Source organism: Rhinolophus sinicus, linkage group LG09, assembly GCF_036562045.2.
Source record: "Rhinolophus sinicus isolate RSC01 linkage group LG09, ASM3656204v1, whole genome shotgun sequence".
NCBI classification, from domain to species: Eukaryota; Metazoa; Chordata; class Mammalia; order Chiroptera; family Rhinolophidae; genus Rhinolophus; species Rhinolophus sinicus.
The window spans coordinates 86,430,200-86,444,675 of NC_133758.1; the positions used below are offsets into that span (position 1 = coordinate 86,430,200).

At 36.8% G+C, this 14,476-nt stretch overlaps 1 protein-coding gene across 8 annotated transcripts in view; it reads left to right on the top strand.

The window, feature by feature from the left end:
* DYNC1I1 (dynein cytoplasmic 1 intermediate chain 1) overlaps positions 1–14,476 on the top strand; it is a 269,907-nt gene that overhangs the window by 36,870 nt on the left and 218,561 nt on the right. For 4 of the 8 annotated variants that reach the window (XM_074340758.1, XM_074340755.1, XM_074340754.1 and 1 more), the window contains exons 3-4: positions 914–1,028; positions 3,714–3,804. In XM_074340758.1, the coding sequence (XP_074196859.1) occupies positions 914–1,028; positions 3,714–3,804 (206 nt within the window). Of the gene's footprint in view, positions 1–913; positions 1,029–3,662; positions 3,805–14,476 lie in introns of all 8 variants that reach the window. The other 4 variants (XM_074340751.1, XM_074340756.1, XM_074340752.1 and 1 more) reach the window with 1 other exon arrangement.

The following is a 14,476-nucleotide window of genomic DNA, read 5'->3' on the forward strand; positions in this document are numbered from 1 at the left end:
GTGTTCTGTGTTTCAGACCTGGGGCAAATGCCTAGTCTTAAGAAGTAACTGTATTATGAAAAAGAAAAAAAGACTTGGATGTTTAATTCCCCCAGGATCCCACCACTGACCTTCTTTAATCTGTATTTTGTCTTGTCACTATCCTGTAAAAGCACAAACTGGGCACAGGATCTCACTATAAGAAAGAGGCTTACACAAGATGTGTTTTTCAGATGGAATTTGGGAAAGGACGTTCTCCTAAATGATTTTTTGTTCCATATTTTTCTACATGTGAATTTTCTCTTTTGAGTTAATATGTATAATAGAAGCCTATGAAAGTCATAATTAAGTAACAAGACTTACATCAATATTGTTCATGTGCCTTAATAAACATTTTAGCCTGGTTTATTTTAAACAGTAGTAAACTTAGATTACTGCTACAAATAGTGTATTTTACACTTACAGATTTTCATAACTAATTTTGCTTTTTAGCCAGATCCAAATAATTCCCTGTTTGTATAATCCCAAACATGCGGCGCAAATATTACAAACACACCCTCATCAAGAACTGATAGTATGTTTTCCCAGAAGGGACAAAGAGGTCTAAAAAAGCAGACAAAATTTTAAAAAACTTTACATCCTAGTTAGAAAAAATATTTTTCTTTTGATGGTTTCTTTCAAGACTGGTGAGAGAAACTTTTATGCCATGTGATAGAGACAGGAAAAAGCGTTCAACCAAACAGAACGCATTGGGTTGGTAATTATTAAATGGAGCAGTTACAGTGTTTTTTCATCGTTTATACACATGATTAGATCTATTTAGGGCTCTGGCCTGGTCTTCACAGCCATGCATTTACCATTTCCAGTTTCAGCCAGCAAAAGCACACATGTAGTTCTGTCATTAACTTTTCTTGCTGGCATCTACCTTTTAAAGGCTGATATGCAGCAGAAGAAAGAACCTGTTCAGGACGACTCTGATTTGGATCGCAAACGGCGAGAGACGGAGGCCCTGCTGCAAAGCATTGGTATATCGCCGGAGCCCCCACTAGGTACTTAAAAATTCTTGTGTTACTATTTCCATGGGATATACCATGTCCCGTGTTTACTATTCTTTTACGTCTTTTTAAATTTCATTTTTAAAGAAATTCTGTGGCTTAGGGTCCAGTCATATTTGTTTTTGGAATTAAGAGGCTGGAAGGATATGTAGAGTTGTTAGCAGTTTGCTGCTTATTGACTGGTTATATGGATAACTCTCTCCACTGTATTACTGTTAGGTTACTTTATACTTGTTAAACGAGTTGCCGCATGGTAAATACAAGAAATCTTGGAATTTTTTCCTAAATTATTCTTCATTTCCATTGCTGAATTCCAACTTCTCTCTGCCAACCTAAATACTGTGACTCTGGTTATGAATTTCATAACTGAATGCTCAGTGGAAAATTTGAAGGAAAACTTAACATGCTAACAGATTAGCAGCTAATTAACGAGTTTAAATTTATTTGACTCTATTGTATATCTTGGTTTCATTGCTAATTGGCATTTTTATTGCAGTTCCCTTCCTCCAACTCATTTATTCTTAGTTAATTGTCCATGATCTTATTTTATCACTGGGATTTGGATATTGAACTATCTTTTATTTGTGTTGAAGGCACCTGTACATATTGTGTTTGTTTATTCTGTCACTTAACTGTGTATCTCTCATGTGATAAGTTATTTTATTTTTCTTTACCTGCTTGCTTTCCTTACATTTCAAAGTAATCCTAGGGTGTCTGTAAAACTGATGTCTAATATAGTTTTAAGAACTTTAAAAATAATACATATAAATAAATACAATATCAGGTCTTCTAAAAATGATTTGTTTTCTTTTAATTCTATCATTGGCTTTTATATTAAAACAAGTTTTCATGTATTTCCATAGTTACTTAAACTAAGAACAAAAATTATCCATGTATAACAAAATTACAAGTAATTATATCAGTGTAAATAAGAAAAAGAATAATATCCAATAAGCCTACAAATTATTAAGTATTGTTGGATATAATTTAATATGTACACACAAACTAAAACACCATGAAAAAGCATTTTATACTCAACCTCAATTTGTAGTAGGTAAAATCATATATCTAACAATTATATAATAAGCTGCAAAAAGATGTTGATTATATATTGTTTAGCTTCTTTGTGGTGTGGAAGATATAACCTATAGGATATTTGATTGATGGACCTTCTTTGAGGAGGTTGACAAACTTTTTTGTACTTAGTTGACATGTGATATAAATTAGACACTTTGCAACCAATTACATTTTTGCCACAAAATAGCCTTAGGAATTCTGTTGCAATGTGAATACTGGTTAAACACAATAGTAGTATGTCCTATTCTCCTCTTCCCTACACAAAACCAGCAATTGAACTTTAAGAACAAAACAGTTAAATATCCCTAAATGATGACCAAATTCTGAAATATTCCTGTATCCCTACCAGTAGGCCCTGGCAAGGGTGGACCCCATTTTCAGTTTTTATTCATCTCTGACTTACCCTCTGACTTATTGCAGAGGATAATCGGTGAATTAATTGTGAGACCACATGAAAATTCCTAGTTTTTTGACAGATCTGCCATTGTGTTATAGGATTTAGACAAAATAGTTAAACCCTTTACCCTGTTGAATAAATAAAAGGAAATTGCACATGATTGAAACCAAATGGGAATCTACAGTCATGTATTGAAGTTTCTTTCTGCCCATATGGCTTCTTTGGCATGTGTGATATTGAGAACCCGTTGAATTCATCTGGCCTGGAGCCATGTTGGCTATTGGGTGCAGCTTCTATCGGAAGGACATTTGACTTGTATCTGAAGGATATAGAAAAAAATACTTTTTCTTTTTCTTTAGCTTTCTTCTTTTATTATCCTTGCTCTCCAATATTCAGCTCGCACTGACCTCAATCTTTGAACTTGTTTCTCCTGTCCTCAGAGTGACAGTTTACTTACGTGCACAAGGCAATGTCTTCTAGAGCTGCCAGAGGCAAAGGAACACAAGTCCCAAACACAGTAAACAGCACAATGGGATGTAACTAATAATTAAATGTAAAAATAAAGCATCTTGGCATTTTCTTTGTTTTGAAAGAGATTTTTAAATTATAGGTTCAACATTTACCCTCACCCTATCTGTCACTTAGTCTCTCATAGCAAATATAGTTTATAATCCATGGACAATAGATTTCCCTCCAAATGCAGACATGCAGTAGACTTTTCAGACTCCTCTTAACCATTTAAATTATCCAGAATCACTTGTTTCATAATCTTTTAAAGTTTTATAGACACTCCATTTTCTTTTTTAATAGGTCACATCTATACTAACAAAATAAAGTGGAGAATTAGAATTAACTGGATAGTTCATACCAGAGAAATCTTTGACTCGAATTATCTGGATAACTATATTGATCCTCCATTTTACTTCGTTAAGCTGGACATGGCCTTAGAATCCCTAAGTTAATTCTGTCAAAATTCATTTCAAATTTTAATTTCCAAAATATAAAAAATTCACTTGGCTTTCTTCCTTTTCTTTCCTTTTTTTGTTGTTTTTTTTTGTTTGTTTTTTCTTATCCCATCTCAATCTCTCCTGGCCATACAACCACTTTAATTTGGGCCCATTTGTTTTAATTTGTCTGACACTGCTCTTCCCCAGTGCAGTCGCTGCATTTTTTAACATGGGATACCTGTTATTTTCATTATTTAGTCCCAACCCCTATGTCTCCCTCCTCGAAATCAGTGAGCACTCCCAGTGAAGCTGGAAGCCAAGACTCAGGTGACCTGGGACCATTAACAAGGTAAGAATTGTCCCTTTACGAAGGCCATGGTGGGATGGCAATAATACCTCCCTCCTCCCCCCAAAAAAGACCTAAAAACCTTACTACTTCATTGTGTACTGTAAAATGTGCATGCATCTGCCTGTATCCTCAGTCACCTTATGCTTGAATTTATGATGGTTTCCTATTTTAATGGTATAGCAATGATTTTGAACACTAGAAATGATAAACTTACAAATTAGCCTTCCTTGAGTGGGCTAATTTAGCACGTGTCTTGTTTAACAAACACAAACATATCCATTAGCTTCAGCCTAAAAGAAAGCAGGAAAGGACCAAAGACAAATGGAATATATATCCAGCTTCTCATTATTCTGCTTTGGTTTTGGTTTCCATGAGAATCTTTGTGACTCAAACACAGATGTTCGAACCCTAGATTTAATTTTTTGCAGTGTCTTTTTTGTTAGCTTAATAGAGTTGACTAATTTGTCCAAAAACTGTTTTTATTATTATTACTGATTATCATGATCATCAAGGTTGACAGCTCTGTTTTATGAGTCAGTTGCCAAATTTTCATTACACTCTGACTCCTCAAATATTATGTAACTTTTGAAAGTGGATATAGACATTTCTAATTTGATCCCTGAAGAGGTGTCCAAAAGGAAAAGATGTGAAGAGGGAAAGGAGAAGACTCACGGATATGCATGGACTCATGGTAACTTTCTTAGTCCAGCTCTGCCTTCACCAGGATTCCCACATGCAGATGCACATAGGCAGGTAATACAAATGAGTAGAGTCTGGGGGCCTGTGGCAATTGGTTAGCAAGCACCTTATTTATAAAGGCCAGATGGTCTCCTCACAGCTCAGGCGGTTCAGCTCATGTGGGAATACAGACCCACTTTTTCCACATTTTTCAATTTTTCATGAGAAGCTAAAAATTCAAGTATTTGTATAACCATCCTAAATGTTAAATGTTAATAACTTTGTTAAAAGTAGTTATGGGCCAGATTTGGCCGGCAGGTTGGCAATTTGTGACTTCTGTTTTTGACTTTTAATTAAGAAAGAAATCATAAAATACTTTAATATACTTCAGATAAGAGAAGAAACAACCATTCATAGCACTGCAGTTCTAACAAATCAGCCTTGGCCTTGTCTATATGCCTTTTAATTTTTATTTACCTGTATGTATTTCTTGCTACCATATGTGGTACTGGGGGAGAGGTACATAATTTTACTTTTTGCTTTTTTCACTTAACACATTGTCATAAGCATTATCTTCTGAAAGTGCATTTTTTCCATATAGGCTGAGATGACTTTGGTAGAGAAAAATATGGAAATGAGAATACTCCAGTATTAGTTTGAAGTGTAGGTTGTTTTTTTTCTGTCTGAAACTGACATGTAAGACTGGTATTATATCACCCATATCTGCCTGTTGGTGTGTTTCAGACTTGAATATGTATTTTGTTTTGATAGAGCCTTTTGAAACCAGTGGACACTGCTTTCAATTTGAGAAGAATGAAAGCAGAGGTTTTTGTGGGCACCAGGCTGGTTTATTTTAGCAAATCGCCTTTGTGATTTGGGGCAGCACACGTCTTCTCTCATCTTTTGCTTTGAACACTTCAAAAGGTCTTTGAGGGGAAAAGAGGTAGTAATAACAGTTATGTAAGATCTAACATTTATACAAGAGCTGGCACAATATAATCACATTCCTTAGGGGGTCCACTGGTCTATCATTAAGTTAATATATTTGCCTCTTTCTATACAGTGATGGTGTTGTGTCATTAATTTTTAGTTTCAAGGGGTACAGTTGGCAGCATTAAATTCTATTACTGAGTTCTTAGTTGATGAGTCCTTCTGAAAACTTTCTAGAGAAATCTGACCTACACTGTTAGCACTCTGGGGCAACAGCAATTATTCCTTCTCAGAGAATATCACTCTTCATTTCTTCCCACTTCTTACATGACTTTTTTTTTTTAACTGAAGAAATCACTTTGGAGGAAATGCCATCCACTCCTACCTCACAGAAACTCCAACTAGCTCTAATTCTTTATAGGAACATCCTGGCAAGAATAGACAACTAAAAGTCAAGGAGTAAATCCCTCACTAAGTGTACGTTTCATAGGAATACAAGAAAGTTGGCATTGAGGAGATGATGATTTTCAGAAAAACTGAGCAAAAGTTTGCTCGAAGAGAAGGCATCAGAAATAGCTTAGTGAACGTTGCCCTTGTTTTGAACTTAGGAAAATTCCACACAAATTTATGTTTTTGCTTCCATAAAATAGCTATGACAGTTAAATTTCAGAAGAATATTATATTTGTTTTTAAAATTCCACTTGGAATGTCTTTTTCTGTAGAAGAAACATCTTTGAAACAATTATGATTAACTTGAACACTTCATAAAACATGAGACTGGGAAAAGAGCTTGGTAGTTCCTAAGAATATAATTCAATTGTCATAAATTTGCCTATTTGTGTGGAATTTGGACTCTGAAAAATGGAAAATGTTTCAGAAGATACCTTAGGAATCAAATTAACATATCGGGCCCTACCTAAAGGTGCACATAAATTGTCATTCATTTGCCAAAATTTCAAACCTGAGCTAAAATTTTCTTTACACAGCCAAATTGGCAAACATTTCTTATGTAACCCCTGTAAGTGGTTAATCTGCAATTTGGCGCACTTAATATACCCTATTATAAAGAAAAGATTAAAGCAGTGCTTTTAAAAAAATCAAGTACAACAAAATTCCTTTTTTGATTTTTAAGAGCAGTTGAGTTAATTTTTTTTAAATGAGTGAACAGAATTGAAATATATAATAATTTTTCAATCATAGTAGTATGATTTAATTTTTTTTAAACTTAAAGTGTCACAATTTGTTTTGCAGTTTCTGCTCCTGTTGTTATGGCCTGCTTCTCAATTATAATTTACATTTGTGGTATTTTCTTCTTTCTCTTAATGACTTTTGGTAGAACTAATTTATTATCACTCAGTTAATGATATTGGGCAAATAGCAAGCTCAATGTTATTAATAAAACACTGGAAAAACTAGTTTTACTTAAAAACATAGATATAAAAACATTCTAAATATACTATATACAACTGGAATCCAGCACAATATTAAGGGGATACTATGCTATGATTAATTTAAATTTAGGATTGATTAAAAAATTCAATGATATTTTATATAGGGAAATGTATTACCATAATTCAGCATATGAAAAGGTCAAAGAGGGGAAAGTAATCATTGCGATATATACCTGAATGGTACTTGAGAAATTTAAATGTCTATTCCCATATTTTAAAACTTAGTAAACTAGGAATAGAAATATATATTTTTTTTCTCAATCTGATAAGGAATAGCAATCTCAAACTAATAGCTTACATCTTTAATAGACAAGGGTGAAGCATTTAGTACTTTATAGCCCTTAAAGAAGAATGACTTATGTTTAGTTGAATACATGTCTCTCTTTCTCAGGAAATGACAAGCTCCTCAAGGGCAGGCGTAAGTGATAGTTGAGGTTGTATCCATATAATAGGTATTTGATAAATGTTTGTTGAATGAATCAACTATTATCTAAAGATATATACATGTCTATGTCATCATATATGTGATCAATGATATCATGCTATGCAAACTATTTGACGTGTTTTTCTAATCAAGTAGCTCTATTTTTCTATTTCAATATATTGTAATCTTACCTGATATCTATATTATCTTCAAGTTTTCCCAGTTACAACATAATTCCTTTTGTATTTAACATTGATACCTGTCCTCCCAGCTATCAGCATCTACTAACCAAAACCCTTATACATCCATAGATTTTTCTCTAGGGAGGTGAGGTCCCTCCATGGAGACCTAAATGCAGCAATGAAGAAATGTCTTCTGAAACACTTGACAGGGGAACAGAGATACAAAGGAAATGAAGTAGAAGTCGTTCAGGCTTTCAGCTTCATGTGTTCTCCCGAGTAGAGGTTGGGATGGAAATGCAGATGTCTGCAGCTCCTCTGCTGTTCAGTTTGAACATTAGGCCTCTGTCTAGTAACTATGAAGTGTCACGTTGGCAGACTACTTTGGTAAAATTCAGATATTTGATCAACTCTGCCTTTCCCTCATCCATTGCCTAGTGAACTCTCAAATAAGGAAATTAGAATAATGTGCTTGTAGTCAAAGTGTGCTGGTGGCACCTGGTTAGCACTTTCTTTTCTCAGTGACTCCAGTGGAGGAAAATGTGCTACGAGGCTACACGGGCTTAATGTGCCCAACAGAAAATTCTCAGGACTTTCATCTTTTTACACAATCAGATTCCATAGGATTCTCTGGCACTACATCCGCCTCAAAGGACTTTTGACCCTTTTTTGGTGGAAAAGTCACCATCTTCTCAGGTGCTCTGATGAGGGCTAAGGCTCAAGGAAAGATAATAAGGAGGTTTTAGGAAAGGCCAAAAAGTATAATAAAAGAATGCAAAACCTTGGAGAAAATTGAACAAGACTCTTCAAATTTTGTAGATACAAAATTCTTTACGTTACCATTATGCAAAGAGAAGATGACAGGATGCTACCAGCTAACTGGACTGTAGGGAGACCAATAGCCCTGATTCAAGGCTGGTTAAAAGTCAGTCTCTTTGGAAAGTAAAATAAAATGTACATTACAGGGTTTTCTCTTTATGTAGCACATTAACTGATAAAACATTTTTTATATCGCTGTCGTCAGGAGAGGGTACTGTCTCTACCCATATGGTTACAGTACACAGTCAGTGTCTGTTCCAACAAGGGGTTGCTGAGCCTTCTTCTAGAGAAACAGCTTGCTTGAAAGCAGCCCTGTAATGGGAAGTCTTACATTTCTTTTTGAATCCGGCTCTGATGGACTTCCTGTGTGGCTTCGTGTGGCCCACTCTATGTTAGGGCTTTGATGTTAGGCAACAGGGGAGATTCTCACACAGTCAATTAAGAAAAAGGCTTTTTTTTAAAAAAAGAGCCTGATATAATTATTGCACTGTTCCAATTTTATCCCTAACATCAGAAAATCTTTATCATCATCATTGCCAGTCCCAAGTAAGGAAATAATGGAGGTTGGGAAGTAAAACATTCACTCATGATTTAAATGCCATCCTTAATTAATTGACATCATGTAAATGACTGGGACAGATTGAGTGATATGATGGATTTTAAAATGTCCTTATTATTCAGTGTGTTACTTTTGGAAATGGCACTTAGAAAAATAGATATTTGAGGATGACATTGACTGGAGATTTTCTGTTTGGCACTGAGCTCCCATTGGCCTACTCTGTTTTCTTTATCTCGTTAGTGACTAGTGATTTGTTTGACAGGGAAACTGTGGCGACCCAGGGAGCTCAGTATTGTGCCCTCGAGCTGTCTCTCCACCTTAGAGAGAAAAAGAATCATGTGAAAAAGAATAATGCACTTATTTCAGAAATTACCTAAGTTCATTTGGTAGAAAAGCTAGCTGGACGACTTTTTTTTTTTTCCCTCCACACAAACCAGCATTACAGTCAGCGTTTTTAAGATAGACTTTCCGTCTTCAATGTGCAAGTGAGTCTGAGAATACTACTGGGACCCTGTGGCGACATCATGCTGTATAACACTGAGTTCCTTTTCAGTGGCTTGGTAGAGAGTAAGGGAGTCAGGCAGACATGCCCTGATTTATTGTTGCATTTTTAAGTAAGTAAAGTAAAAACTCTTTCTTTGGGAATCAACTTGCCCTCATACTTCATTCCCATCTGCAGAAAGGGCAAGTCAAAACCATTCATTTGTTCATTCATTCATCCATTCATTCAATAAATAGTTGAACACTTATTGTGTGCAAGACACATGACAGATGTTAAATGTTAAACCTGCCAGGAGTATAAAGACAGACATTCTTTTTACTTCTAAACAGCTTGCTTCCAGTAAATTGACAGATTTAATCTGAAGCCATCTAAGAAAATTATAGCTCTCATAATATGAGCAATAATGTCATGAACCATTGTTCCCAAATTATCTATAATTAATTTGTAATACATTCATGTGGGACAAGTTATTTTGATTCATACTATCCGACATTGAGTCTTAACACTTGCTAGGTACTTGGTAAATGTCTATTGATTTGTTTGCGTGCGTGTGTGTACATGCACAGCTTGCAAAAAAACTGGGTGGGATGGGTGTAGGATGAGTGGAGGAATGAGGACACAGGTAAAAGGAAGGAAGTTCAAGGTTGCTGAACAAGTTGCCTGAAGTGGACTTTCTCAAGGAGAACTACAGGCAGTGGTTATAGGACTGAGGTATAAGATGAGGATTTTCGTACAGAAAGAAGATAGAAATCCATTTACTGGGCTCAAGGCAAAAAGTCAGTGTGACTCGCAGTGTGTTTGGCTCAATGCTGAGGCCCCTGGGCTTTGTAACAGTGCTCGTTACCTCCTGCAGCCCATCTTCAGATTTGGTCTTAAAACCGAATACAAGGCTACTGTTGAGGTCAAGTAGATTATAGATTGGCAAAGAGAACTGTGGAATAAGAGGCCCAGGTATTTCTCTATTCTTGTGTCATAGAAAGACTCGTTATTTCTGTATGAGGTTATTGAGGACAAATATATTTAGAGAGCAAGCTATTTGAGGTGGGCCTTAAAGAATGCATCTGCTTTGGACAAGTGGGAGAAAGGGCGTCCCAGATGATGGCGAAAAGCATAGATGAAGGAAAAGGGTGCGGGACTATGGGAGGAAGTATGAAAAGAGATCATAGTTTAGGAGGTAAGTATGACTTTTGAGATAGTTGAGATCCCTGGCTCCTTTACCTGGTGGTTATTTATTGAATTTACTTTGGAGCTTATTAAAAACACACGTACCTGGGCCACAGTTCTGAGGTGAGGTCTGGGACACTGCAATTTTATAATGCTTTGAAAGTCTGAGGACTAGTTTGGGGAACCATTGGTCTGATGAAAAGGACTGAAACTAGGGCTGTGGGGGTGGAAAAGGAAACAAAAGACACATGGGATGAGGAAAGGTGAATGGCGTTGGTATGAAGATGGATATGTCCAAAAGTCGTGAAAAAGCGGGACTTGGAGCTCAGTGGTGATCAGGACTTTGGGGTTATTTGGGCAGAAGATGTATGGACATCTATTGGATCACGTAGGGTTAGAGTACAGAAGTGAGGGAGAAGCAACGCTGCCTGGGAAATGCCTGTCTTTATGGGGATGGAAAGAATAAGGGCCCTGCCAAAATTGCTCATGGGATTTGGTGATTTGGAGGTCGTCTTCATCATCATCATCATCATCATCATCATCATCATCACCATCATTCTTGTGATTACATTTTTTCCTTGTGGTGTTTTATTTCCATAGGCTGAGTTTTGGAAGTCCAGGAGTAATTCTATGTTTAGGATTCTTGCTACATATTGGCATGTTGCTTTCCAGAAGAACTGTACTAATTTGAAATGCCACCAGCAGTGGTGAAGGGTGTCTCAGCATTTCAAATTAGACAAGTGAGAGAGTACTGCCTTCCAAATATTTATCAGATCTCACTTTCTTATAACCAAAACCCACAAAAGGTAAGAGCAAAGCCACTCGTTACAGAAGAATTTTAAGGCTTTCTACTCTGAGGACTAATAATGATAGAAAGAAGAACGGAAACCAACTTGGCTTTTGGTAAGAGTTGGACAGGAAGAAATTAACCACTTATTAGAGAGCAAGGTATATGCAACCCAGACATCATGTCTTTCACTCCGAAGTTATACTTTCAACAGATGGCCAGGGATTGTTTTTTCTGTTTTTCGAACAGAACAGTGTGTACTTCACTCTACCTACTAAACTGAAACTGAGCAAATAAAATGGGATCAATGAAGGGAGCATTTTATAAGAAGTTGAATAGTGATGAATTGGCAGAGGTTTAAAATATAAAGTCCTGTTACCCTCTTAGTAGGTCACTGCTAACTTGGAAGAATTTTGATGTTTTGTCTATTCTTAAGAGAAGTATTGAAAAACAAATTGTCCCCTAAATTGTAAACTAATGGTTACATGGTAGGCCTTTTTTAGATAAGATGCTAGAGGCTACATTGTCTGGCATATTTAGGGTTGAATGATTATTTTCCATGATGTGGGAAAGTTGTGTACCTAGTATTTTGAAACAAAGTTGGGAAATATGACCTTATTAGCATATCCAATTCAATTGTGGGACCATAGAAACATACAGTACCCCTTAGTCTGGAGTAGGTAAGGGATTTGTGCTAAAGGCAGGGTCCCTATGAAAGGGATCAAAGATCCTCCCTTACACCTTCAGAGAGTTTACCTAAGAAATAACCTAAAACTGATTAGTGTTGACAAATGCAACTCTTCCAAATAAGCAGACAAAGTCAGGAGGGTTTCCCATACAGAAACACTGGATAAAATGTAATTGACATAGTTAAAGAAATGTTACATCAATCAGAACGGGTTTGGTTGGCTATCACAGGAATTGGAGATAGTGGAGACTCTGGCAGCAGTGAGGGGGTATGTCTGGCCTTGCTGAAAGATGTAGACGTGATGGGGGTAAGGCAGGGAGAATCTGTAGTGAAAAACTACTTACTGACTTGTTCTGCTAAACTATTTATATATGGTTTATCTCCCCATAAGATTGGTAGGTTCCTTGAGAATTCTTTTAATCATGTATCACAGTATTTTATACATTAGAGTTTTAGTAGATATTTATTGAATAAGTAGATGAAGATTCATATCAAAAATACTCTCTCCCTGCATGCATTGACTAGTCCATTCCAGAAATGACTGAAAACTAAAAATAATTGCTATAGTAAACAGGATGATTTCTATACGAAACTATTTTGTGATACTATGTTATGTTCACATATATTTACTTGCAATTTCACTACTTTTATCATTTTAAAAATAAACTACCTGGTAAGATTTCAAACTGTTCAAGAAGCTGTGGGGAAACCATCATTTAATTTTAATGATACAGTAACTTGGTGATAAGGTGGTTGGAAAGTAAGACCTATGTCAATTAGTTAAATAAAAGTATAGCAATTGGAGAAGAGAAAGCTGAAAGACAGTTTAATAATCATCCAATGTTTTAAAAGATAAGGCGGAAAGGACCTAAAAGGGCCTCTAGGCCTGCATGTTCATTTTGCTGAAGACAGATGACTTTCCTGATTATAGTTTAGCAGTGCCCAGTATAGAATCCTCCCCCGACTGGGCCTGGGCGTGGCCCTCTCCAAGGTGCTGCCATCTCAGGGGAAGTTTTTCTGCAAGTTTGCTCAGAAGGAAACCAGTGAACATTTAATCCACCTTCCTAGGCTACCCTTGAAAACACAAACAACCTTTGCCAGTTTAATGGCTTGGCTTTAAATTCCTTTTCAAAGAAAAGCTGCATTCTGTGCAAATCTGACCACCCCACAGATAATAAAGGAAAAAAATGGAAAAAAAACTAGCACTTTCAATAGCATCTTTGGCTTGACTCCTTACCTCACTGCTCATTACTGACAATAACTATTATTTCTTTTACTGAATAATATTTATGTGACTGGGGGGCAGGAGTGTGGTGAGTTAGTTACATAGACCACCTTTGTTGTTCTGCCTGAGCAAATGTCAACTCCAGTCTGCTAATCTGTGGACTTCTTAAGGGAGTGATTCTGATGGAATCATCACTTTTACTTCTGGAGTGTACAGTGAATTCAGGTGAGCTGTCAGATAAGTAACAGAACAGCCAGACCACCTGGGGTCTGCTGCATTCTTCACCTGCCTGGGAGAAGTGGAAAAGGTCAGTAAAGTTTGTTCTATCTGAAAACTCAAGGCAAATTAAGGGCAAAATACCTGATCCCCCCTTTTTGAGGGAATGCGTGTCACAGTCAGCCAGAGTGAGATGCTGCTGTTCCGTCTATAGCCAAAGAAATGCCCTTAAAGATGAAAGATTTGATCCCCACAGACATGTGAACAGCAAACATGAATCACTGTACTGGATTCCATTACTTCTACCATTTGAAACAAGGGGAAGGAGTCGGTGTCCAGAACCAGAAAGGGCTACTTGTCTTAAGCAGAGAATGAGTCTGGAGCGGTGGTTCTGGCTATACGTTAGAAGCACCTGGAGAGTTCAGAAACAGAGATGCCGGGTTCCCACCCACACTTTCTGATTTAATTGGTCTGAAAGTAGCCCGGGCCTTAGGCCAGGCTTGAGTTAATCACAGGTTTAGATGCTGACATATTTGAGCATCAGTGATACTTTGTGTCTGCTGACTAACGAAAGCAATAGTCCATCCCAGACATTTTCTAAAAGTGGTTCCAGGGTCAACCGGAAGCATTTCCTAGAATACAGATCCTCAGGCCCCACCCCAGAGCTACTGAATCAGAATTTCTGGGATTGGAGATCAACATTCTGTATTTTAGTAAACCTTCCAGGTCATTGTGCTCCACATCATTCAGAATTTGAGAGCCACTTATTTAAGTCCAGACCTTGCTACGCAAAGTGTGGTCCACAGACTGGCAGCATCTGTATCCCCTGGAGGCTGTTAGAAGTGCCGCAGAGCTACGAAATCAGGATCTGTGTTTAACAATATTCCCAGGTATCTATGTGCCTTAAAGTTTGAGAAGCACTGGTCAAAGAAACAGTAACCAGTTGGTGTTCTCATTGGACTTTAGTGGCATCTTTCGGAGCATTCAGGTAAGAGGACAAGGGCACAGCCAGAGTTAAAAAGAAAAGCTGGGACATCGCATTCTCATGCT